Raw genomic sequence first — 23100 nt, 5'->3', positions numbered from 1 at the left:
TTGGGGTTTTTAATTAAATTTTTGGGATTGTCCTCAAAATGGAAAAAATTTTCCTGAAGTTTTTTGTATTTTCCTGAAATTTGAGGAAAATTTTCCTGATTTTTTTTAATTATTATTTTCCTGAAATTCAGGAATTTTTTCATTAAATTTTGGGATTTTCCTGAAAACTGGATTTTTTAAATTAAAATTTTGGGGATTTTCCTGAAATTTTAAGGTTTTTAAATGAAACTTTTGGGATTTTCCTTAAATTTGAAGAAAATTTTCATTTTTTAGGCTGATTTTTTTTTGTGGGGGGAGGGATTTTCCTGGAATTTTTGGGATTTCTCCTCGAACTTTGGGATCCCTGAGGGGTTTTGGGGTTGGGTTTGGGGTCTGGGGGGTCCTGGGGGGGTCTGGGGCAGATTTTGGGGTCACTTTTGGGGTCACTCATGGGGTCTGGGGTCACTTTTGGGGTCACTGGTGACATTTTGGGGTCACTTTTGGGGTGTTTGGGGTCACTGATGGCATTTTGGGGTCACTTTTAGGGTCACTTTTGGGGTTTTGGGGTCACTTTTGGGGTCTCAAGGATCCATGCTGGGGTGGTTTGGGGCTCCTTGGTCACTTTTGGGGTTCTGGGGGGTTTTGGGGTCACTTTTGGGGTCTCTGGGGTCCATCCTGGGGTCACTTTTGGGGTCACTCACAGAGCTTTGGGGTCACTTTTGGGGTCTCAAGGATCCGTCCTGGGGTCACTTTTGGGGTCATTTTCGGGGTCCTGGGGGGTTTTGGGGTCTCAGGGGTCACTCCTGGGGTCACTCCCATGGTCACTTTTGGGGTCACTTTGAGGTCGGTTTGGGGTCATTCCCGTGGTCACTTTTGGGATCAACTTTGGGGTCACTTTTGGGGTCTCAGGGGTCACTCCCGTGGTCATTTTTGGGGTTTATTTTGGGGTCACTCCCGTGGTCACTCCTGGGATTGGTTTTGGGGTCTCAGAGGTCACTTCTGGGGTCTCAGGGGTCACTCCCATGGTCACTCATGGGGTCAGTTTTGGGATTTATTTTGGGGTCATTCCCGTGGTCACTTTTGGGGTCAGTTTTGGGGTCACTTTGGGGTCGGTTTTGGGGTCTCAGGGGTCACTCCTGGGGTCACTTTTGGGGTTGGTTCTGAGGTCACTTTTGGGGTCTCAGGGGTCACTCCATGGTCACTCCTGGGGTCACTCCCATGGTCACTTTTGGGGGTTTATTTTGGGGTCTCAGAGGTCACTTTTGGGATCTCAGGGATCACTCTGTGGTCACTTCGGGGTCACTTTTGGGATTTATTTTGGGGTCACTCCTGGGGTCACTTCTGGGGTCTTAGGGGTCACTCCAGTGGTCTCAGAGGTCACTTTTGGGCTATCAGGGGTCACTTTTGGGGTCACTCCCATGGTCACTTGGGTCACTCTGTGGTCACTCCTGGGATGTATTTTGGGGTCACTTAGGGGTCATTCCCATGGTCACTTTTGGGGTCTCAGGGGTCACTCCTGGGGTCACTTTTGAGGTCTATTTTAGGGTCTCTGGGGTCATTCCCATGGTCACTCCTGCGGTCACTTTTGGGGTCTCAGGGGTCATTCCTGGGGTCGGTTTTGGGGTCGCTCCCATGGTCACTCCTGTGGTCACTTTGGTTTATTTTGGGGTCACTCCTGGGGTCACTTTTGGAGTCTCAGGGGTCACTCCCGTGGTCACTCCTGGGATCGGTTTTCGGGATTTATTTTGGGGTCACTCCCGTGGTCACTCAGGGGTCACTCAAGGGTCACTCTGGGATGTATTTTGGGGTCACTCAGGGGTCACTGTTGTCACTCCGTGGTCACTTTTGGGGTTTAATTTGGGGTCTGAGGGGTCACTGCAGTGGTCACTGCAGTGGTCACTCTGTGGTCACTCAGGGTCACTCAGTGGTCACTGCAGTGGTCACTCAGTGGTCACTGTGGTCACTCAGGGTCACTCAGGGTCACTCTGTGGTCACTCAGGGTCACTCAGGGTCACTCTGTGGTCACTGTGGTCACTCAGGGTCACTCAGTGGTCACTGTGGTCACTCAGGGTCACTGTGGTCACTCAGTCCAGCGGTGGCCGCAGTGGGGGGCGGTGCACACGTAGTACAGGCGCATGGCGTCCTGGGGGTCCCAAAAATCCCTGAGACCCCTCCCCAAAAACCCCAAAATCCCCTGAGAGACCCCTCCCCAAAAAAACCCCAAAAACTCCCTGGGACCCCTCCCCCAAAAAACCCAAAACTCACTGAGACCCCTCCCCAAAAACCCCAAAATCACTGAGACCCCTCCCCAAAAAATCCCAAAACTCCCTGAGACCCCTCCCCAAAAAATCCCAAAACCCCCTGGGACCCCCCCCAAAAACCCTGAGACCACCCTAAAACCTCCTGAGACCCCTCCCCAAATCCCCTGGGACCCCTCCCCAAAAACCCCCTGGGACCTCTCCCCAAAAACCCCAAAACCCCTGAGACCCCCACCCCAAAAACCCCCTGGGACCCCTCCCCAAAATCCCCCTCAAAAACCCCCAGGATCCTCCCCAAAATCCAGCCCTAAAAACCCCAAAAACCCCTGGTACCCCTCCCCAAAATTCCCTGAGACCCCTCCCCAAAAACCCCAAATTCGCCTGGGACCCCCTCCCCAAATCCCCTGAGACCCCCCAAAAACTCCCTGAGACCCCTCCCCAAAACTCCCTGGGACCACCCAAAAACCTCCTGAGACCCCTCCCCAGAACCCCAAAACTCCCCAAGACCCCTCCCCAAAACCTCCCCCAAATCCCCTGGGAGCCCCCAAAAACACTAAAATCCCCTGGGACCCCTCCCCAAAAACCCCCTGGGACCCCTCCCCAAAAATCTCCTGGGACCCCCAAAAGCTCCCTGAGACCCCTCCCCAAAAATCCCAAAACCTCCCCCAAAAACCCCAAAATTCCCAAAGACCCCTCCCCAAAAACCTCCTGGCACCCCCCAAAAACCCCAAGACCCCTCCCCAAAATCCCCTGAGACCCCCCCCCCAAAAACTCCCTGAGACCCCTCCCCAAAAACCCCCTTGGGACCCCTCCCCAAAATCCCCAAAATCCCCTGGGACCCCTCCCCAAAATCCCCCTCAAAAACCCCCAAGTTTCACCCCAAAACCCCCCAGGATCCTCCCCAAAATCCAGCCCTAAAAACCCCAAAATTCTCAAAGACCCCTCCCCAAAAAAACCCAAAATTCCCTGGGACCCCTCCCCAAAAACCCCCTTGGGACCCCTCCCCAAAAACCCCAAAATCCCCTGGGACCCCTCCCCAAAATCCCCCTCAAAAACCCCCAAGATTCACCCCAAAACCCCCCAGGATCCTCCCCAAAATCCAGCCCTAAAACCCCAAAATTCCCAAAGACCCCTCCCCAAAAAAACCCAAAATTCCCTGGGACCCCTCCCCAAAAAAAACCCCAAAATCCCCCAAGACCCCATCCCAAAAATCCCCCTGGGAACCCCCTAAAAAATCCCAAGACCCCTCCCCAAAATCCACCCCCAAACCCCAAAATTCCCAAAGACCCCTCCCCAAAAACCCCAAATTCCCAAAGATCCCAAAAACCCCAAAAAAAAAATCCCTGAGAATTTTGGGGGTTTTGGGGAGGGGTCTGTGGGAATTTGGGGTTTTTTGGGGGAGGGGTCTCAGGAAATTTTGGGGTTTTTGGGGTCAGATTTTGGGTTTTTGGGGTTTTTTAGGGGATGGATTTCGGGATTTTGGGGTTTTCTTGGGTTGGGTTTTTGGGTTGGATTTGGGGGGATTTATTTTAGGATTTTGGGGGATTTGGGGGAATTTGGGTTTTTTGGGGTCGGTTTTTGGGGTTTTTTTTAGGATTTTGGGTCAGATTTTGGGGTTTTGGGGTTTTTTGGTGGTGGATTTTGGGTTTTTGGGGTGGATTTTGGGGGGTTTTGGGGTTTTTTTGGGTTGGTTTTTGGGGTGGATGTGGAGGTTCTGGGGTTTTTTTGGGGTGGAATTTGGGTTTGTGTTTTTGGGGTGGATTTGGGTTTTTTGGGGGTGGATTTTGGGGGGTTTTGGGGTTTTTTTGGGGTGGATTTTGGGTTGTGTTTTGGGTTTTTGGGGTGGATTCTGGAGTTTTTGGATCAGATTTCGGGGTTTTTTGGGTTGGTTTTTGGGGTGGATTTTGGGGTTTGGGGTTTTTTTGGGTGGATTTTGGGGTTTTGGGGGGTTTTTGGGGTGGATTTTGGGTGGATTTTGGGGTTTTTGGGGTTTTTTGGGGTGGATTTGGGTTTTTTGGGTCAGATGTTGGGGTTTTTGGGTTTTTTTGGGGTGGATTTTGGGTTTTTTGGGGTGGATTTTGGGTGGATTTTGTGGTTTTAGGGGTTTTTTTGGGGTGGATTTTGGGTTTTTGTGGTTTTTTGGGGTTTTTGGAGTGGATTTTGGAGTTTTTGGGTTGGATTTTGGGGTGGATTTTGGGTTTTTTTGTGTTTTTTGGGTGGATTTGGGTTTTTGGGGGTGGATTTTGGGGTTTTTTGGGGTGGATTTTGGGGAATTTTGGGTTGGTTTTTGGGGTTTTTTTGTGGTTTTGGTTTTTTGAGGGTGGATTTGGGTTTTTTGGGGTGGATTTTGGGTTGGATTTTGGCGTGGATTTTGTGTTTCTTGGGGGTGGATTTTGGGGGGTTTTGGGGTTTTTTTGGGTTGGTTTTTGGGGTGGATGTGGAGGTTCTGGGGGTTTTTTGGGGTGGATTTTGGGGAATTTTGGGGTGGATTTTGGGTTGTGTTTTGGGTTTTTGGGGTGGAGTCTGGAGTTTTTGGGGCAGATTTCAGGGTTTTTTGGGTTGGTTTTTGGGGTGGATTTTGTGGTTTTGGGGGTTTTTTGCGGTGGATTTTGGGTGGATTTGGGGGTTTTTTTGGGGTGGATTTTGGTTTTTTTTGTGTTTTTGGTTTTTGGGGTGGATTTTGAGGGTTTTTGGGTCAGATTTTGGGGTTTTTTGGGTTGGTTTTTGGGGTGGATTTTGGGGTTTGTGTTTTTTTGGGGTGGATTTTGTGGTTTTTTTGGGTTTTTTGGGTTGATTTTTGGTTTTTTTTGTGTTTGGGGTCTGACCTCGGCGCGGGCGCTGTGGCTCTGGAAGAACACGGCCTCCTTGTGCCCGCACCTGCAGGGACACAAATGGCACCAAATGTCACCAAAGTGTCACCAAAGGTCACCAAAGGTCACCAAAGTGTCACCAGATGTCACCAAAGTGTCACCAAAGTGTCACCAGATGTCACCAGGGTGTCCTCAAATATCATCAAATGTCCCCAAAGTGTCCCCCAGATGTCCCCAGGTGTCTTCACATGACCCCAAAGTGTCCCCAAGGGTTCTCTGATTGTCCCCAAGTGTCCCCAAGGTGTCCCAAAACGTTCTCAAGATGTCCCCAAATGTCCCCAGAGATCCTCAAATGTCCCCCAGGTGTCCCCAAGGGCACTCCTGTGTCCCTAAAATGTTCTCAAGACGTCCCCAAAGTGTCCCCAAATCATCCTCAAGTGTCCCAAAGTGTCCCCAGAGTCCCTCCAGGTGCCCCCAGAGTCAACCAAGGTGTCCCCAAGTGGCCCCCAAATGTCACCAGGTGTCTTCAAATAACCCCAAAGTGTCCCCTAATGTCACCAACGTGTCCCCAAATACCATCAAATGTCCCCAAAGTGTCCTCAAAGTGTCCCCCAGGTGTCCCCAGGTGTCTTCAGATGACCCCAAAGTGTCCCTAAATGTCCCCAAAGGTTCTCTGATTGTCCCCAAGTGTCCCCAAAGTGTCCCCAAGATGTCCCCAGGTGTCTCCAAATGTCCCCAGAGGTCCCCACATGTCCCCCAGGTGTCCCCAAGGGCACTCCTGTGTCCCTAAAGTGCTCTCAAGATGTCCCCAAAGTGTCCCCAGAGTCACCCCAGGTGTGCCCAAATGTCCCCAAAGTGTCCTCAAAGTGTCCCCAGTTGTCCCCAGAGTCACCCCAGGTGTCCCCAAGACGTCCCCAAAGCATCCCCAAGTGTCCCCAGATCTCCTCAAAATGTCCCCAGCTGTCCCCAGGTGTGTCCCCAGCTGTCCCCAAAGGCTCTCTGATGTCCCCAATGTCCCCAATGTCCCCAGCTGTCCCCAATGTCCCCTGTCCCTGTCCCTCACTTCTGGCAGGGATGATCCTCCCCAGGTGTCCCCAGTGTCCCCAGCTGTCCTCAGTGTCCCCACTGTCCCCAGGTGTCCCCAGCTGTCCCCAGTGTCCCCAGCTGTCCCCAGCTGTCCCCTGTCCCTGTCGCTCACTTCTGGCAGGGGTGATCCTCCCCAGGTGTCCCCAAATGTCTCCCCAGTTGTCCCCAGCTGTCCCCAATGTCCCCAGCTGTCCCTGTCCCTGTCCCTGTCCCTCACTTCTGGCAGGGGTGATCCTCCCCAGCTGTCCCCAGTGTCCCCCCTGTCCCTGTCCCTGTCCCTGTCCCTGTCCCTGTCCCAGTCCCTCACTTCTGGCAGGGGTGATCCTCGGTGCGGGGCAGGGTCGGGTCCTGGGACACGTCAGCGATGATCTGGGTCAGCTCGCTGGGGCCAAAGGGACAAAGTCACCAAAAATCACCCAAAATTCATCCCAAATTCAGCCCAAAATCAGCCCAGAACCAGCCCAGAATCACCCCAAAAATCCACCCAAAATCAGCCCAAATTCACCCCAAAATCCAACAAAGTTCCCCCAAAAATTCCCCCAAAATCACCCCAAAAATGCACTGGAATCACCCCAAATTCAACCCAAAATCAGCCCAAAAATTCACTTAAATCACCCCAAAATCACCCCAGAATGACCCCAAAATCATCCCAGAAATCAGCCCAGAATCAGCCCAGAAATCACCCAAATTCACCCCAAAAATCTACCCAAAATGCACTGGAATCACCCCAGAAATCCCAAAAAATCATCCCAAAAATCACCCCAAAAATTCCCTGAAATGCCCACAAAATGCACTGGAATCACCCCAAAAATCCCCAAAATTCACCCCAAAAAATCTCCCCAAAATCCCCAAAAAATGCCCAAATCCCCCCAAAAATCCCAGAAAAAAATTCCCCCAAATCACCCCAAAAATCCCCCAAAAATCCTCAAAAAAAATCCCAAAAAACCCCCCAAAATCCCAGAAAAAATCCTCCAAAAAAATCCCAAAAATCCCCAAAAATCCCAGAAAAAATCCACCCAAAAATTCCCCAAAAATCCCAAAGTCCCCCCAAATATCCCCCCAAAATTCCCCCCAAAATCCCTCCAAAAAATCCCAAAAATCACCCCAAAAATCCACACAAAAATTCCCAAAAATCAAAAAAATCCCCCAAAAATCCCCCCAAAAATCCCCCCAAAAATCCCAAAAAAATTCCCCAAAAACCCCAGAAAAAGTCCCCAAAAAATGCCCCAAATCACCCCAAAATCCTCTCAAAATTTCCCCAAAAATCCCAAAAATCCCCCCAAAAAATCCCCAAAATCACCCCCAAAAGCCTCCAAAAATCACCCCAAAAATTCACCCCAAATCCACCCAAAATTCCCCCAAAAAAATCCCCAAAAAATCCCAAAAATCACCCCAAAAATCCCAGAAAAAATCACCCAAAATTCCCCCAAAAATCCCAGAAAAAAATCCCAAAAATCAAAAAAATCCCCCAAAATGCCCCCAAAAAATCCCCCCAAAAATTCCCAAAAAATCCCCCAACATTCCCCCAAAATCACCCCAAAAATCCACCCAAAAATTCCCAAAAATCAAAAAAATCCCCCCCAAAAATCCCCCCAAAATCCCGAAAATTACCCCAAAATCCTAGAAAAAATCCCCAAAAAAAATCCCCCCAAAAATTCCCAAAATCTGCCCAAAAATCCCAGAAAAAATCCCCAAAATTCCCCCAAAATCACCCCAAAAATCCACCCAAAAATTCCCAAAAAATCAAAAAAGTCCCCCAAAAAATCCCCCCAAAATTCCCCCAAAATCCCAAAAATTACCCCAAAATCCCAGAAAAAATCCCAAAAAAAATCCCCCAAAATCACCCCAAAAATTCCCCAAAATCCCCCAAAAATCCCCCCCAAAATCCACACAAAAATTCCCAAAAAATCAAAAAAATCCCCCCAAAAATCCCCCCAAAAATCCCAGAAAAAGTCCCCAAAAAATGCCACAAATCACCCCAAAATCCCCCAAAAAAATCCCAAAAAAATCCCAAAAATCATCCCAAAAATCCCAGAAAAAATCCCAAAAAAATTCCCCAAAAATCCCAGAAAAAATCCCAAAAAAAATCCCCAAAATTCCCTGAAATGCCCCCCAAAATCCCACATATTTTATGGAATATTCAGGGAATATTTTGGGAATATTTTAGGAATATTTAGGAAATATTTTGAGGATATTTAGGGGATTTTTAGGAAATATTTCAGAAATTTTTGTGGATATTTAAGGAATATTTTAGGAATATTTAGAGAATATTTTAGGAATATTTAGGGAATATTTAAGGAATATTTTAGGAATTTTTTGGGGATATTTGGGAATATTTAATAAATATTTAAAGAATATTTTGGGGATATTTTATGAAATGTTTTATGAAATATTTTAGAAATTTTTGGGGATATTTGAGGAACATTTAGAAAATACTTTAGGATTATTTTGGAATATTTTTGGAATATTTTAGGAATATTTAGGGAATATTTTAGGAATATTTAGGGAATATTTTAGGAAATATTTTATAAATTTTTGGAAATATTTGGGGAATATTTAACAAATATTTAGGAAATATTTTGAGGATATTTAGGGAATATTTAGGAAATATTTTAGAAATTTTTGTGGATATTTAAGGAATATTTTAGGAATATTTGGAGAATATTTTAGGAATATTTTAGGAGTATTTAGGAAATATTTTAGGAATTTTTTGGGGATATTTGGGAATATTCAATAAATATTTTAAGAATATTTGGGGAATATTTTATGAAATGTTTTATGAAATATTTTAGAAATTTTTGGGGATATTTGAGGAATATTTAGGAAATATTTTAGGAAATATTTTAGAAAATTTTAGGGATATTTGGGGAATATTTAATAAATATTTTAGGAATATTTAGAAAATATTTTGAGGATATTTAAGGAATATTTAGGGAATATTTTAAGAATTTTTAGAGGATTTTGGGGAATATTTTGGGGATATTTAGGGAATATTTTGTGGATATTTTAGGAATATTTGGGTGAAATTTTGGGGATATTTTGTGGAATATTTTGAGGATATTTAGGGACATATATAGAATATTTTAAAAATATTTAGGAAATATTTAGGGAATATTTTAGGAATACTTGGGGGATATTTTGGGGATATTTAGGGAATATTTTAGGAATATTTAGGGGATATTTTAGGAATATTTTAGGGAATATTTTGAGGATATTTTGGCAAAATTTAGGGACTATTTTAGGAATATTTAGGGAATATTTTAGGAATATTTGGGGAATATTTAGGAGGTATTTTGGGAATATTTTGAAGATATTTAGGGAATATTTAGGGAATATTTTGAGGATATTTTGGCAATATTTGAGGGATATTTTAAGAATATTTTAGGAATATTTTAGGAATATTTTAGGGATATTTTAGGGATATTTGGGGAATATTTGGAGACATTCTGTGAATATTTTGGGGAATATTTCTGGAACATTTTAGGAATTTTGTGGGGATATTTTGAGAATATTTAGGGAATATTTTGTGGATATTTTAGGAATATTTTAGGGATATTTTAGGAATATTTGGGGGACATTTTGGAGATATTTTGGGGATATTTAGGGAATATTTTAGGAATATTTAGGGAATATTTTAGGAATTTTTGGGGGATATTTTAGGAATATTTAGGAAATATTTTAGGAATATTCTGGGAATATTTTGGGGAATATTTTAGGAATATTTTAGGGAATATTTTGGGGATATTTTGGGAATATTTAGGAATATTTTGAGAATATTTTGGGAATATTTGGGAATATTTTGGGGAATGTTTTGTGGATATTTTAGGAATATTTAGAGAATATTTCAAGGATATTTTGGCAATATTTTAGGGAATATTTTGAGGATATTTTGGCAATATTTAGGGAATATTTTGAGGATATTCAGGGAATATTTCAGGGGTATTTTGGGGTATTTGGGGTCCCTGGGCTCTCACTCCACTTCGTGTGTGATCTTGTTGACGTAGATGCAGCTGTTGTCTGCCTCCTGCTGGTAATCACAGTTCCTGCACTGGAGAGACTGGGATAAACTGGGAGGGACTGGGAGGGACTGGGATATACTGGGATATACTGGGATAAACTGGGATATACTGGGGAATCACAGTTCCTGCACTGGAGAGACTGGGATGGACTGGGGAATCACAGTTCCTGCACTGGAGACACTGGGATGGACTGGGATGGACTGGGATATACTGGGATGGACTGGGGAATCACAGTTCCTGCACTGGAGACACTGGGATAAACTGGGATATACTGGGAGGGACTGGGATGGACTGGGATGGACTGGGATAAACTGGGATGGACTGGGAGGGACTGGGATATACTGGGAGGGACTGGGGAATCACAGTTCCTGCACTGGAGAGACTGGGATGGACTGGGAGGGACTGGGATAAACTGGGATATACTGGGATAAACTGGGATATACTGGGGAATCACAGTTCCTGCACTGGAGAGACTGGGATGGACTGGGAGGGACTGGGATAAACTGGGATATACTGGGATAAACTGGGATATACTGGGGAATCACAGTTCCTGCACTGGAGAGACTGGGATAAACTGGGATGGACTGGGATGGACTGGGATGGACTGGGAGGGACTGGGAGGGACTGGGAGGGACTGGGAGGGACTGGGACAAACTGGGAGGGACTGGGAGGGACTGGGAAGGGAAATGGGAGGGACTGGGATGGACTGGGAGCCACTGGGAGCCACTGGGATGGATTGGAAGGGAACTGGGAGGGGACTGGAAAGGGATTGGGAAGGGATTGGGATGAACTGGGATGGACTGGTCTGAACTGGGAGGGCCCAGGCACCATTCTCAGTCCCACACTGGTCCCAGTTTGTCCCCAGTCCCATTCCCAGTCCCACACTGGTCCCAGTTTGTCCCCAGTCCCAGTCCCAGACTGGTCCCAGTTTGGGATATCCCCAGTCCCAGTCCCAGACTGGTCCCAGTTTGTCCCCAGTCCCAGTTTGTCCCCAGTCCCAGTTTGTCCCCAGTCCCAGTCCCAGTTTGTCCCCAGTCCCAGTCCCAGCCCCATTCCCAGTCCCAGACTGGTCCCAGTTTGTCCCCAGCCCCATTCCCAGTCCCACACTGGTCCCAGTTTGTCCCCAGTCCCATACTGGTCCCATTCCCAGTCCCATACTGGTCCCATTCCCAGTCCCAGTCCCATTCCCAGTCCCACACTGGTCCCAATCCCAGTCCCATACTGGTCCCAGTTTGGGATATCTCCATTCCCAGTCCCATACTGGTCCCATTCCCAGTCCCATACTGGTCCCAGTTTGTCCCCAGTCCCATTCCCAGTCCCACACTGGTCCCAGTTTGTCCCCAGTCCCATCCCCAGTCCCAGACTGGTCCCAGTTTGTCCCCAGTCCCATCCCCAGTCCCACACTGGTCCCAGTTTGTCCCCAGTCCCATCCCCAGTCCCACACTGGTCCCAGTTTGTCCCCAGTCCCATTCCCAGTCCCAGACTGGTCCCATTCCCAGTCCCAGACTGGTCCCAGTTGGCACTCACGGCGTACAGCAGGATCCGGTTCTCCTTGTCCTCCTTGGGGTACAGCATGTTGTTACTGGGCAAACTGGGATTACTGGGGGGCTCTGGGGGCAAAACTCCCCAAATTCCCCCCCCTCAAAATTCCCAAATTCCCACCCTAAAATTCCCAATTATCCATTCCAAAACTCCCCAAAATTCCCACCCCAAAATTCCCAAATTCCCACCCCAAAATTCCCAATTTCCCCTCTCAAAATTCCCAATTTTCCACTCCAAAATTCCTTAATTTTCCCCCTCAAAATTCCCAATTTTCCACCCCAAAATTTCCAATTTTCCCCCTCAAAATTCCCCCATTTCCCACTTCAAAATCCCAATTTTCCCCCTCAAAATTCCCGATCACCATTCCCCATTTTCTCCCTCACAATTCCCACTTTTTTCCCTTCACCATCCCCTGTATTTTCCCCTTGCCATTCCCGGTTTTTTCCCCTCACAATTCCGGATATTTCCCTCATAATTCCCATTTCTTTCCTCTCACAATTCCTATTTTTCTCCTCACCATTCCCTGTATTTTCCCCCCTCACAATCCTCGATGTTTCCCCCTCACAATTCCCTGTATTTTCCCCTCACAATTCCTATTTTTTCCCCTCACAATAACCTAAAATTTTCCCCTCACCATTCCCAGGTTTTTTCCCCCTCACAATTCCCAGGTTTTTTCCCCTCACAATTCCCGATATTTCCCTCATAACTCCCACTTCTTTACCCTCACATTCCACTTTTTATCCCTCACAATAAGCCAGAATTTTCCCCTCACAATTCCCTGTATTTTCCCCTCACAATTTCTATTTTTTCCCCTCATCATTTTCTGTATTTTCCCCCTCACAATTTCCGGCTTTTTCAAACCCTCACCATTCCCGGTGTGCCCCACACAATTCCCTGTATTTTCCCCCTCACAGTTCCCTGTATTTTCCCCCTCACAATTCCTATTTTTTCCCCTCACAATTCCTATTTTTCCCCCTCACCATTCCCGGTTCCCCTCACGTTTCCCGCCATCGCCCTCCGCCCCCCACCCCCGACCCCCCGCGCACCCCGGAGCACTCCCCTCGCGTTCCCGCTGTTTTCCCCCAAAATTCTCGGTGTTTCCCGTTATTTTCCCGGTGTTTCCCCTCACCATTCCTGGCAGAACCGGATCCCCACGAAGCCCGGCTCGTACGCGCCGTCCCCGTCCATGGCCGCGCGGACACGCCCCTTTCACCGCCTCCCTCATCCCATTGGTCAAACTACCCGTCAATCACGGACTTTCCCTCTTCTCATTGGTCAATAATGCAATTTCCGATTTTTATTGGGCGAGCCTGTTTGCCCCGCCTCTTTGTCATTTCTATTGGTCCAGTCTCATTTTGACACGCCCCCTTTCTTCTTATTGGCTAAACCTCTCTGTTTTCCCTCCCTTTCTCTCTCTCTATTGGCCAACCCTCATTTGCCCCGCCTCTTTATGTTTCTATTGGGTAATTTTCTCTTAATCCCGCCTCCTCTCTATCGCTATTGGTTGGGTTGTATCACGTGGTCTCCTCCGCCCGCTCTGATTGGTCTCTCCCTCACCGGTCCCGGCTGTGGCGGCCCGTGAAGGTTCCAGAAGCGGCTCCGGTTCGGGCGGGCCCGGAACCGCTCGGGGCTCCCGGTCCGAGGCTCCCGGAGGGGCCCGGGGAGCCGCCGGAGGGGCCCGGCAGTGCCCGGGGATCCCGGTTCAGTTCCGGTTGGGCGGTACCGGCAGGGCCCGGTCGGTACCGGAGCCATGAACGGCGGCGGGGCCGGGCCGGGCCCGGTGTGGCTGGCGGTGAGCAGCTCCCTGAACGCGTTCCGGGCCTGCAAACGCTTCTCGCCGTCGCTCACCATCGCCGAGCTGAAGGTACCGGGGCGGCACCGCCCCCACCACGGCGGGACCGGGACCGGGAGAGGGGGAAAATGGGAAAGGGATAACAGAATCGAGATAATGGAACTGGGATAAGGCAACTGGGATAACTGGGAGAAATGGGATAACGGAGCTGGAACTGGGATAAGGAAACTGGGACTGGGATAAGGGAACTGGGATTGGGATAAGGGAACTGGGATAAGGGAACTGGGACTGGGATAAGGGAACTGGGACGGGGATAAGGGAACTGGGACGGGGATAAGGGAACTGGGATAAGGGAACTGGGACTGGGATAAGGGGACTGGGACTGGGATAAGGGAACTGGGACTGGGATAAGGGAACTGGGATAAGGGAACTGGGACTGGGATAAGGGAACTGGGACTGGGATAAGGGAACTGGGATAAGGGAACTGGGACTGGGATAAGGGAACTGGGACTGGGATAAGGGAACTGGGACTGGGATAAGGGGACTGGGACTGGGATAAGGGAACTGGGAGAACTGGGATAGTGGGAGCCAGTTCCTTCCCAGCTCTCCCAGTTCCCCCCAGTGCAAACTGGAGCTGGTTGTTGGCTCCCAGTCCCTCCCAGTCCATTCCCAGTTCCCCCCCAGTCCCTCCCAGTCCATCCCAGTCCCTCCCAGTTCCCTCCCAGTCACTCCCAGTCCATTCCCAGTGCCCCCAGTCCCTCCCAGTTCCCCCCAGTCACTCCCAGTTCCCTCCCAGTTCACTCCCAGTCCCTCCCAGTTCACTCCCAGTTCCCTCCCAGTTCCCTCCCAGTCACTCCCAGTCCATTCCCAGTGCCCCCAGTCACTCCCAGTCACTCCCAGTTCCCTCCCAGTCACTCCCAGTCCATTCCCAGTGCCCCCAGTCACTCCCAGTCACTCCCAGTTCCCTCCCAGTCACTCCCAGTTCCCTCCCAGTCCCTCCCAGTTCCCCCCAGTCCCTCCCAGTTCCCCCCAGTCCCTCCCAGTTCCCCCCAGTCCCTCCCAGTTCCCCCCAGTCACTCCCAGTCTCCCCCAGTGCAAGCTGGAACTCGTTGTGGGCTCCCCGGCGTCGTGCATGGATCTGGAGCTGTTCGGGGCTGAGGACGAGGCGCTGGGGCCGCTCGACTGCGACGAGGCCCTGCTGGGGTCCTACCCTGTGACAGACGGGTGCAGGATACACGTGAGTGTCATGTGTGTCACCTCAGTGTCACCTGTGTGTCACCTGTGTCACCTCAGTGTCACCTGTGTGTCAGTAATGTCCCCTGTGTCCCTGCTGGGGTCCTACCCTGTCACTGACGGGTGCAGGATACACGTGAGTGTCACCTCAGTGTCACCTGTGTCACCTCAGTGTCAGTAATGTCACCTGTGTGTCAGTAATGTCACCTGTGTGTCAGTAATGTCACCTGTGTCCCTGCTGGGGTCATACCCGGTGACAGACAGCTGCAGGATACACGTGAGTGTCACTGTGTCACCTGTGTATCATTAATGTCACCTGTGTGTCACCTGTGTGTCACCTGAGTGTCATTAATGTCACCTGTGTCACTGCTGGGGTCCTACCCGGTCACTGACGGGTGTAGGATACACGTGAGTGTCACTGTGTGTCATTAGTGTCACCTGTGTGTCACCTGTGTGTCACCTGTGTCACCTGTGTGTCAGTAATGTCCCCTGTGTCCCTGCTGGGGTCCTACCCGGTGACAGACGGGTGCAGGATACACGTGAGTGTCATCTGTGTCACCTCAGTGTCACCTCAGTGTCAGTAATGTCACCTGTGTGTCACCTGTGTGTCCCCTGTGTCCCTGCTGGGGTCGTACCCTGTCACTGACGGGTGCAGGATACATGTGAGTGTCACCTGTGTGTCATTGTGTGTCAGTAATGTCCCCTGTGTCCCTGCTGGGGTCGTACCCGGTGACAGACGGGTGCAGGATACATGTGAGTGTCACCTCAGTGTCACCTGTGTGTCAGTAATGTCACCTGTGTCCCTGCTGGGGTCATACCCGGTGACAGACGGGTGTAGGATACACGTGAGTGTCACCTGTGTGTCACCTCAGTGTCAGTAATGTCACCTGTGTCCCTGCTGGGGTCATACCCGGTCACTGACGGGTGCAGGATACATGTGAGTGTCACCTCAGTGTCACCTGTGTGTCCCCTGTGTGCCTGCTGGGGTCATACCCTGTCACTGACGGGTGTAGGATACATGTGAGTGTCACTGTGTCACCTCATTGTCACCTGTGTGTCAGTAATGTCCCCTGTGTGTCACTTGTGTGTCAGTAATGTCACCTGTGTGTCCCCTGTGTCCCTGCTGGGATCGTACCCTGTGAGCGATGGCTGCAGGATACACGTGAGTGTCACCTGTGTCACCTGTGTGTCACCTGTGTCACCTGTGTGGCACCTGTGCGTGACCTGTGTGTCAGTAATGTCCCCTGTGTCACTTGTGTGTCAGTAATGTCACCTGTGTGTCACCTGTGTCACCTGTGTGTCACCTGTGTCCCTGCTGGGGTCCTACCCTGTGACAGACGGGTGCAGGATACACGTGAGTGTCACCTGTGTCACCTGTGTGTCACCTCAGTGTCACCTGAGTGTCATTAATGTCACCCCTGTGTCCCTGCTGGGATCGTACCCTGTCACTGATGGGTGCAGGGTGCATATGAGTGTCATTAATGTCACCTGTGTGTCAGTAATGTCACCTGTGTCACCTCATTGTCATCTATGTGCCACCTCATTGTTACCTGGGTGTCATTAATGTCACCTGTGTCCCCTGCTGGGGTCCTAGCCTGTGAGCAATGGCTGCAGAGTGCACGTGTCACTGTGTCATTAATGTCACCTCAGTGTCACCTGTGTCACCTGAGTGTCACCTGAGTGTCATTAATGTCACCTGTGTCACCTCATTGTCACCTTGTTATCACCTGTGTGTCGTTAATGTCACTTCAGTGTCACCTGTGTCACCTCAGTGTCACCTGAGTGTCATTAATATCGCCTGTGTTACTTCATTGTCACCTCATTGTCACCTCTGTGTCATTAATGTCACCTCAGTGTCACCTGTGTCACCTCAGTGTCACCTGAGTGTCATTAATGTCATCTGTGTCACTTCATTGTCACCTCATTGTCACCTGTGTGTCATTAATGTCACCTCATTGTCACCTGTGTGTCGTTAATGTCACTTCAGTGTCACCTGTGTCACCTCAGTGTCATCTGTGTGACCTGTGTGTCATTAATGTCCCCTGTGTCACGCCTGTGTCACACCTGTGTGTCCCCTGTGTCACCCCCATGCCCCCTGTGTCTCATTAATGTCCCCTGTGTCATTAATGTCCCCTGTGTCCCGTTAATGTCCCATCAATGTCCCCTGTGTCCCATTAATGTCCCATTAATGTCCCATTAATGTCCCATTAATGTCCCTGTGTCTTCTGTGTGTTGTTAGTGTCCCGTCAATGTCCCCTGTGTGTTGTTAATGTCCCATCAATGTCCCCTGTGTCCCATTAATGTCCCATCAATGTCCCTTGTGTGTCGTTAATGTCCCATCAATGTCCCCTGTCGCATTAATGTCCCCTGTCCCCTGCCGCAGGTGACAGACAGGAGCGGTGCCCGGGCCGGGCAGTTCGAGGACCTGAGCCAGGTGGCCAAGTACGAGATGGCCGAGAGTGACTATGACAAGAGGACAGGTGGGGACATTGGGGACAGGGGGACATGGGGGGGACACTGGGGGGGATTGGGGACACTGGGGGGAATTGGGGACAGAGGGGACATGGGGGGGTTTGGGGGCACTGGGGGGATTGGGGACATTGGGGGCACTGGGGGGATTGGGGGACATTTGGGGACAGTGAGGGACAATGGGGGACAATAGGGACAGCGGGGATATTGGGGGTATTGGGGACATTGAGGGACATTGGGAACATTGGGGACACTGGGAGGATTGAGTATGTTGGGGACACTGGGGAGGATTGGGGACACTGGGGACAGCAGGGGACAATGGTGACACTGGGGACATCAGAAGACACTGGGGACACTGAGAGTACTGGGAGGATTGAGGACAGTGGGGACATTGGGGACACTGAGGGGATTGAGGACATTGGGGACATTGGTGGGGATTGGGGACAGTGGGGACATTGGGGACATCAGAGGACACTGGGGACACTGGGGGGGATTGGACACTGGTGACATCAGGGGGTTTGGGGACACTGGGGACACAGGGCCGGGTCACTGCTCCTGTCCCCTCTGTGTCACTGCTGCACTCCGGGTAACTCTGCCTTGTCCCCAAAGTGCCACCCATAGGTGACACCTCTGTCCCCAACGTGCCACCCCAAGGACATTCCTGTCCCCACAGTGTCCCTGCGCTCCCGGGGCCACCGGGAATGGGAATGGGAGTGGGAACAGGATCAGGAGTGGCACCAGCGAGTCCCTGTCCCCAGAGTGTCACTGATGTCCCCTGTCACTGATGTCCCCTCAATGTCCCCAGAGTCGGTGCGCTCGTTCCTGCGGCAGCGTTCGTGGGGCCGGTGGGACCGGGATCGGGAGCGGGAATAGGAACAGGGGTTGTCCCTGTCCCCAGAGTGTCCCTGTCCCCAGAGTGTCCCTGTCACTGATGTCCCTGTCCCCAGAGTGTCCCTGTCCCTGATGTCCCCTGTCCCTGATGTCCCCAGAGTCGGTGCGCTCGTTCCTGCGGCAGCGCTCGTGGGGCCGGTGGGACCGGGAGCAGGAGCAGGAACAGGAACGGCAGCGGGAGTGTCCCTGTCCCCAGAGTGTCCCTGTCCCCAGAGTGTCCCTGTCCCCAGAGTGTCACTGATGTCCCCTGTCCCTGATGTCCCCCCAGAGTCGGTGCGCTCGTTCCTGCGGCAGCGTTCCTGGGGCCGGTGGGACCGGGAGCGGGAGCAGGAGCGGGAGCGGGAGCGGGAGCAGCGCCGCGCTCAGGAGTGTCCCTGTCCCCAGAGTGTCACTGTCACTGATGTCCCCTGTCCCTGTCCCCAGAGTCGGTGCGCTCGTTCCTGCGGCAGCGTTCCTGGGGCCGGTGGGACCGGGAGCGGGAGCAGGAGCGGGAGCGGGAGCGGGAGCAGCGCCGCGCTCAGGAGGCGGCGGCGGCCGCGGCGCTGCCGCTCGGGGCTCGCTGCGAGGTTCGGGTCCCGGGCCAGCCCTGCCGCCGGGGCACCATCGCCTTCGTGGGTGCGTGTTCCCATCTTTGTCACCTCTTTGTCACTTTGTTGTCGCCTTCTCGGTGTGAAGTCGCCGGTTTTTAATTTATTTTTTTGTTGCCCCGAGAAGGTGAGACGGATTTCAAGCCGGGGATTTGGGTGGGGGTGAGCTACGATGAACCCATGGGCAAGCACGATGGAAGGTGAGGGGGAATTTGGGGGTCCTGGAGGGGTTTTGGGGGGTCCTGGAGGGGATTTGGGGGGTCCTGGAGGGGATTTGGGGGGTCCTGCAGGGGTTTTGGGGAATTTTGGGGGGTCCTGGAGGGAGTTTATGGAGGTCCTGGAGGGGTTTGGGGTGAAATTTGAGGGAATTTTGGGGGGTCCTGGAAGGGGTTTGGGGGTCCTGGGGGGAATTTTGGGGGGTCCTGGAGGGGTTTGGGGGGAAATTTGGGGGTCCTGGAGGGGTTTTGGGGGGTCCTGGAGAGGGTTTGGGGGGTCCTGGAGGGGCTTTGGAGAATTTTGGGGGGTCCTGGAGGGGCTTTGGGGAATTTTGGGGGGTCCTGGAGGGGCTTTGGGGAATTTTGGGGGGTCCTGGAGGGGCTTTGGGGAATTTTGGGGGGTCCTGGAGGGGCTTTGGGGAATTTTGGGGGGGAATTTGGGGGAATTTGGGGGTCCTGGAGGGGATTTGGGAGGTCCTAGAAGGACTTTGGAGGGTCCTGAAGGGGATCTGGGGAGAGGTTGGGGAGTTTTGGGGGGTCCTGGAGGGGTTTTGGTGAGAAGTTTTGGTGAGAAATTTGGGGATCCTGGAGGGAGTTTGGGGGGTCCTGGAGGGGATTTGGGAGAAATTTGGGGGGTCCTGGAGGCGGTTATGGGGAAGATTTCGGGATTTTGGGAGAATTTGGGGGGGTCTTGGAGAGGATGAGGGGTCCTGGAGGGGATTTGGGGGCAGTTTAGGGGAATTTGGGGGGTCCTGGGTCCTGGAGGGAGTTTTGGGGAATTTTGGGGGGTCCTGGAGGGGTTTCGGGTGAATTTTAAGGGGTTTTTGGGGGGGGAGGGGAACCCCAAACCCCCTTATTGCCCCAAAATCCCCCTTTCTCCCCCCAAATTTCCCAATTCCCCCCTTTTTTTCACCCCCAAATCCCCTCTTACCCCCCAAACCCCTCATTTTCCACCAAAATTCCCGTTTCTCACCCCATTTCTTACCCCCAAATCCCATTTTCTCCCCCAATGTTTCCCAAAATCCCCATTTCTCACCCCAAAATCCCGTTTCTCTTCCCCATTTTCCCCAAAATTCCGGTTTCTGACCCCGTTTTTTTCCCAAAATCCCCATTTTTCCCCCCAACTTTCCCAAATTCTGGTTTCTCACCCCATTTCTCTCCCCAAATTTCTGTTTTTCTCCCCATTTTTCCCAAATTCCTCATTTCTCACCCCATTTTCTCCCCCAATTTTCCCAAAACCCTGCTTTTTCTCTCCTGTTTTTCCCAAAATGCCATTTTCTCACCCCAAAATCCTGTTTTTCCACCTAATTTTCCCAAAATCCAGGTTTCTCACCCCATTTTTTACCCCTAATTTCCCTTTTCTCACCCCATTTCTCCCCAAAATCCCGGTTTCTGAGCCCATTTTTCACCCCAAAATCCCCATTTCTCACCCCAAAATCTGGGTTTCTCACTCCAAAATTCCATTTTCTCCCCGTTTTTTCCCAAAATCCCTATTTCTCACCCCATTTCTCACCACATTTCCCCCCCATTTTTCCCTAAATCCCTGTTTCTTACCCCAAAATTTTGGATTCTCACCCAATTTTCCCCCCAATGTTTCCCAAAATCCCCATTTCCCACCCCATTTTCTTCACAATTTTCCCAAAATCTGCATTTCTCACCCCAAAATTCCCATTTCTCACCCCATTTCTCACCCCTAAGTTTCAGTTTCTTCCCCAATTTTCCCAAAATGGCCATTTCTCACCCCAAAATCCTGGGTTCACACCCCATTTTTCCCAAAATCCCGGGTTTCTCACCCCAATTTTCCCTAAAATCCCCATTTCTCTCCCCAAAGTCTCGGTTTCTCACCCCAAAATCCCATTTCTCCCCCATTTTTCCTAAAATCCTGGTTTCTCACCCCAAAATCCCACTTTCTCTCCCCATTTTTTCCCCAAATCCTGCTTTTTCTCCCCCATTTTTCCCAAATTCCCCATTTCTCACCCCAAAATTCCCATTTCTCACATCATTTCTCAGCCCAAAATCCTGTTTTTCCACCTAATTTTCCCAAATTCCCCATTTCTCACCCCAAAATCCCATTTTTTTCCCAAAATCCCCATTTTTTTTTCCCAAATTCCCATTTTCTCACCCCTTTTCTCACCCCAGAATCCCCATTTCTCACCCCAATTTTCCCAAAATCCCCGTTTCTCTCCCCAAATCCCATTTTCTCCCCGGTTTTTCCCATTTCTCACCCCAAATTCCCCATTTCTCACCCCATTTCTCCCAGTTTTTTCCCAAAATTCCCATGATTCTCACCCCATTTTTCCCAAATTCCCGGTTTCTGACCCAGTTTTTCCCCAAAATCCCATTTTCTCACCCCATTTTTCCCCCTATTGTTCCCCAAAATCCCTTTTTTCCCCCCCCATTTTCCCAAAATCCCCATTTCTCACCCCAAAATCCCGGTTTGTCACTCCAAATTTCTGTTTTTCTACCCATTTTTCCCAAAATCCCTGTTTCTGGTCCCGTTTCTCACCCCAAAATCCCCATTTCTCACCCCATTTTCCCCAAAATCTGTATTTATCACCCCATTTTCCTAAAACCCCCATTTCTCACCCCAAAATCTGGGTTTCCCACCCCAAATTTCCCTTTTTTACCCCCAGTTTTCCCAAAATCCCTGGTTTCTTACCACAAATTCCCCATTTCTCACCCCATTTTTCCCAAATTCCCGGTTTCTGACCCAGTTTTTCCCCAAAATCCCATTTTCTCACCCCATTTTTCCCCCTATTGTTCCCCAAAATCCCGTTTTTTTCCCCCCATTTTCCCAAAATCCCCATTTCTCACCCCAAAATCCCGGTTTCTGACCCAGTTTTTCCCCAAATCCCATTTTCTCACCCCAATTTTCCCAAATTCCCCATTTCTCACCCCATTTCTCACCCCAAAATCCCCCTTTCTCATCCCAAAATCCCCATTTCTCCCCCATTTTTCCCCAAATTCCCATTTTCTCACCCCAATTTTCCCAAAATCCCCATTTCTCACCCCATTTCTCACCCCAAAATCCCCCTTTCTCATCCCAAATTCCCCATTTCTCACCTCATTTCTCACCCCAAATTCCCATTTTCTCACCCCATTTTCCCAAAATCCCGGTTTCTGAGCCCATTTCTCACCCCAAAATCTCCATTTCTCCCCCGTTTCTTCCCAAATTCCCCATTTCTCACCCCATTTCTCACCTCAAAATCTTGGTTTCTCCTCTCATTTTCCCCAAATCCCCATTTTCTCACCCCAAATTCCCATTTCTCACCCCAAATTTCCCATTTTCTCACCCCATTTCCCCCCTCTCTCTCCCCCCAGCGTGGGCGGCCGCCGTTATTTCTCGTGCCCTCCCGGCTTCGGGGCGTTCGTGCGGCCGCAGAGCGTCAGCGCCGGCGACTTCCCGCCCCTGGACGACGGCCTGGACGAGCTCTGAGCGCCCAAAACCCCCAAATTCACCCCAAAAAAATCACAATAAAAAATTCCATAAAAATCACCCAGATTCCCTGCGTTTGTTTTGGGGTTTTGGGGATTTTTTGGGTTTTTTTGGGGTTTTTTTGGGATTTTTTTTTGGTTTTTTTGGGAGAATCTGCCTAGAAATCACTGAGTTTGGGTCCCCAAAATTCCCAAAATTTTTCCTGAAATTCCCAAAATTTCCACCAGGATCCCAAAATATTTCATTGGATTCCCGAAATTTCCATCAAGATTCTCAAAATTTTTCCTGGAATTCCAAAAATTTCCCACCAAGATTCCCAAAATTTCCACCAGGATCCCAAAATTATTTCTTGGAATTCACCAAAATTTTCCTGGAATTCCCAAAATTCCTCCCAGAATTCCCAAAATATTTCATTGGATTCCCGAAATTCTTCCTGGGATTCCCCAACATTTCTCCTGGAATTCCCAAAATTCCTGCCAGGATCCCAAAATATTTCATTGGATTCCTGAAATTTCCATCAAGATTCCTGAAATTTCCACAAGAATTCCCAAAATTTCCCACCAAGATTCCCAAAATTCCTCCCAGAATTCCCAAAATATTTCATTGGAGTCCCAAAATTTCCACCAAGAGCCCAAAATTTCCACAAGATTTCCAAATTTTTTTCTGGAATTCCCAAAATTCCCACCAGGATTCCCAGATTTTTCCCAGAATTCCCCAAATTTTCCCCAAATTCCTCCCAGAGTTCCCAAAATTTCTCCTGGAATTCCCACCAGGATCCCAAAA

General features: G+C 50.0%; 2 protein-coding genes across 9 annotated transcripts; one reads left to right on the top strand and one right to left on the bottom strand.

Annotated features, from left to right (window-relative positions):
- Window positions 1-1963: 1963 nt before the first annotated feature.
- On the bottom strand, window positions 1964-12911 carry POLR2I (RNA polymerase II subunit I). Of its 2 annotated transcripts, none has more exons than XM_033083965.1 (6): window positions 12824-12911; window positions 11680-11734; window positions 10108-10181; window positions 6441-6515; window positions 5063-5114; window positions 1964-2122 (listed from the first exon to the last, which is right to left on the bottom strand). In XM_033083965.1, the coding sequence occupies exons 1-6, from the start codon at window positions 12880-12882 to the stop codon at window positions 2060-2062; spliced, it is 378 nt and encodes a 125-aa protein (XP_032939856.1). In that variant the 5' UTR covers window positions 12883-12911; the 3' UTR covers window positions 1964-2059. The 2 variants fall into 2 exon arrangements, with proteins under 2 accessions (XP_032939856.1, XP_032939857.1); XM_033083966.1 differs by having other exon boundaries at window positions 1993-2122; window positions 10108-10157.
- A 323-nt stretch (window positions 12912-13234) lies between these two features.
- Window positions 13235-22377, top strand: TBCB (tubulin folding cofactor B). Of its 7 annotated transcripts, none has more exons than XM_033083943.2 (7): window positions 13235-13558; window positions 14580-14689; window positions 15439-15472; window positions 17103-17199; window positions 18348-18694; window positions 18794-18866; window positions 22203-22377. In XM_033083943.2, the coding sequence occupies exons 1-6, from the start codon at window positions 13445-13447 to the stop codon at window positions 18830-18832; spliced, it is 741 nt and encodes a 246-aa protein (XP_032939834.1). In that variant the 5' UTR covers window positions 13235-13444; the 3' UTR covers window positions 18833-18866; window positions 22203-22377. The 7 variants fall into 7 exon arrangements, with proteins under 7 accessions (XP_032939834.1, XP_032939833.1, XP_032939830.1 ...); XM_033083942.2 differs by lacking the exon at window positions 15439-15472 and adding an exon at window positions 15348-15381; XM_033083939.2 differs by lacking the exon at window positions 15439-15472 and adding an exon at window positions 15094-15127.
- Window positions 22378-23100: the final 723 nt, after the last annotated feature.

Source organism: Catharus ustulatus, chromosome 34 (genome assembly GCF_009819885.2).
Source record: "Catharus ustulatus isolate bCatUst1 chromosome 34, bCatUst1.pri.v2, whole genome shotgun sequence".
Classification (NCBI taxonomy): domain Eukaryota; kingdom Metazoa; phylum Chordata; class Aves; order Passeriformes; family Turdidae; genus Catharus; species Catharus ustulatus.
This window is presented reverse-complemented; position numbering and strand designations above follow the sequence as displayed.

Excerpts from the sequence above, each read along its gene's own strand:
- TBCB (XM_033083943.2), top strand. The coding sequence starts at position 13,445 with ATGAACGGCGGCGGGGCCGGGCCGGGCCCGGTGTGGCTGGCGGTGAGC. Across the intron at positions 13,559-14,579 it reads TCACCATCGCCGAGCTGAAG|TGCAAGCTGGAACTCGTTGT; the intron begins GTACCGGGGCGG and ends AGTCTCCCCCAG. Across the intron at positions 15,473-17,102 it reads CAGACGGGTGCAGGATACAT|GTGACAGACAGGAGCGGTGC; the intron begins GTGAGTGTCACC and ends CCCCTGCCGCAG.
- POLR2I (XM_033083965.1), bottom strand. The coding sequence starts at position 12,882 with ATGGACGGGGACGGCGCGTACGAGCCGGGCTTCGTGGGGATCCGGTTC. Across the intron at positions 11,735-12,823 it reads ATCCGGTTCTGCCAGGAATG|TAACAACATGCTGTACCCCA; the intron begins GTGAGGGGAAAC and ends CAGTTTGCCCAG. Across the intron at positions 2,123-5,062 it reads GCCACAGCGCCCGCGCCGAG|GACGCCATGCGCCTGTACTA; the intron begins GTCAGACCCCAA and ends TGGGACCCCCAG.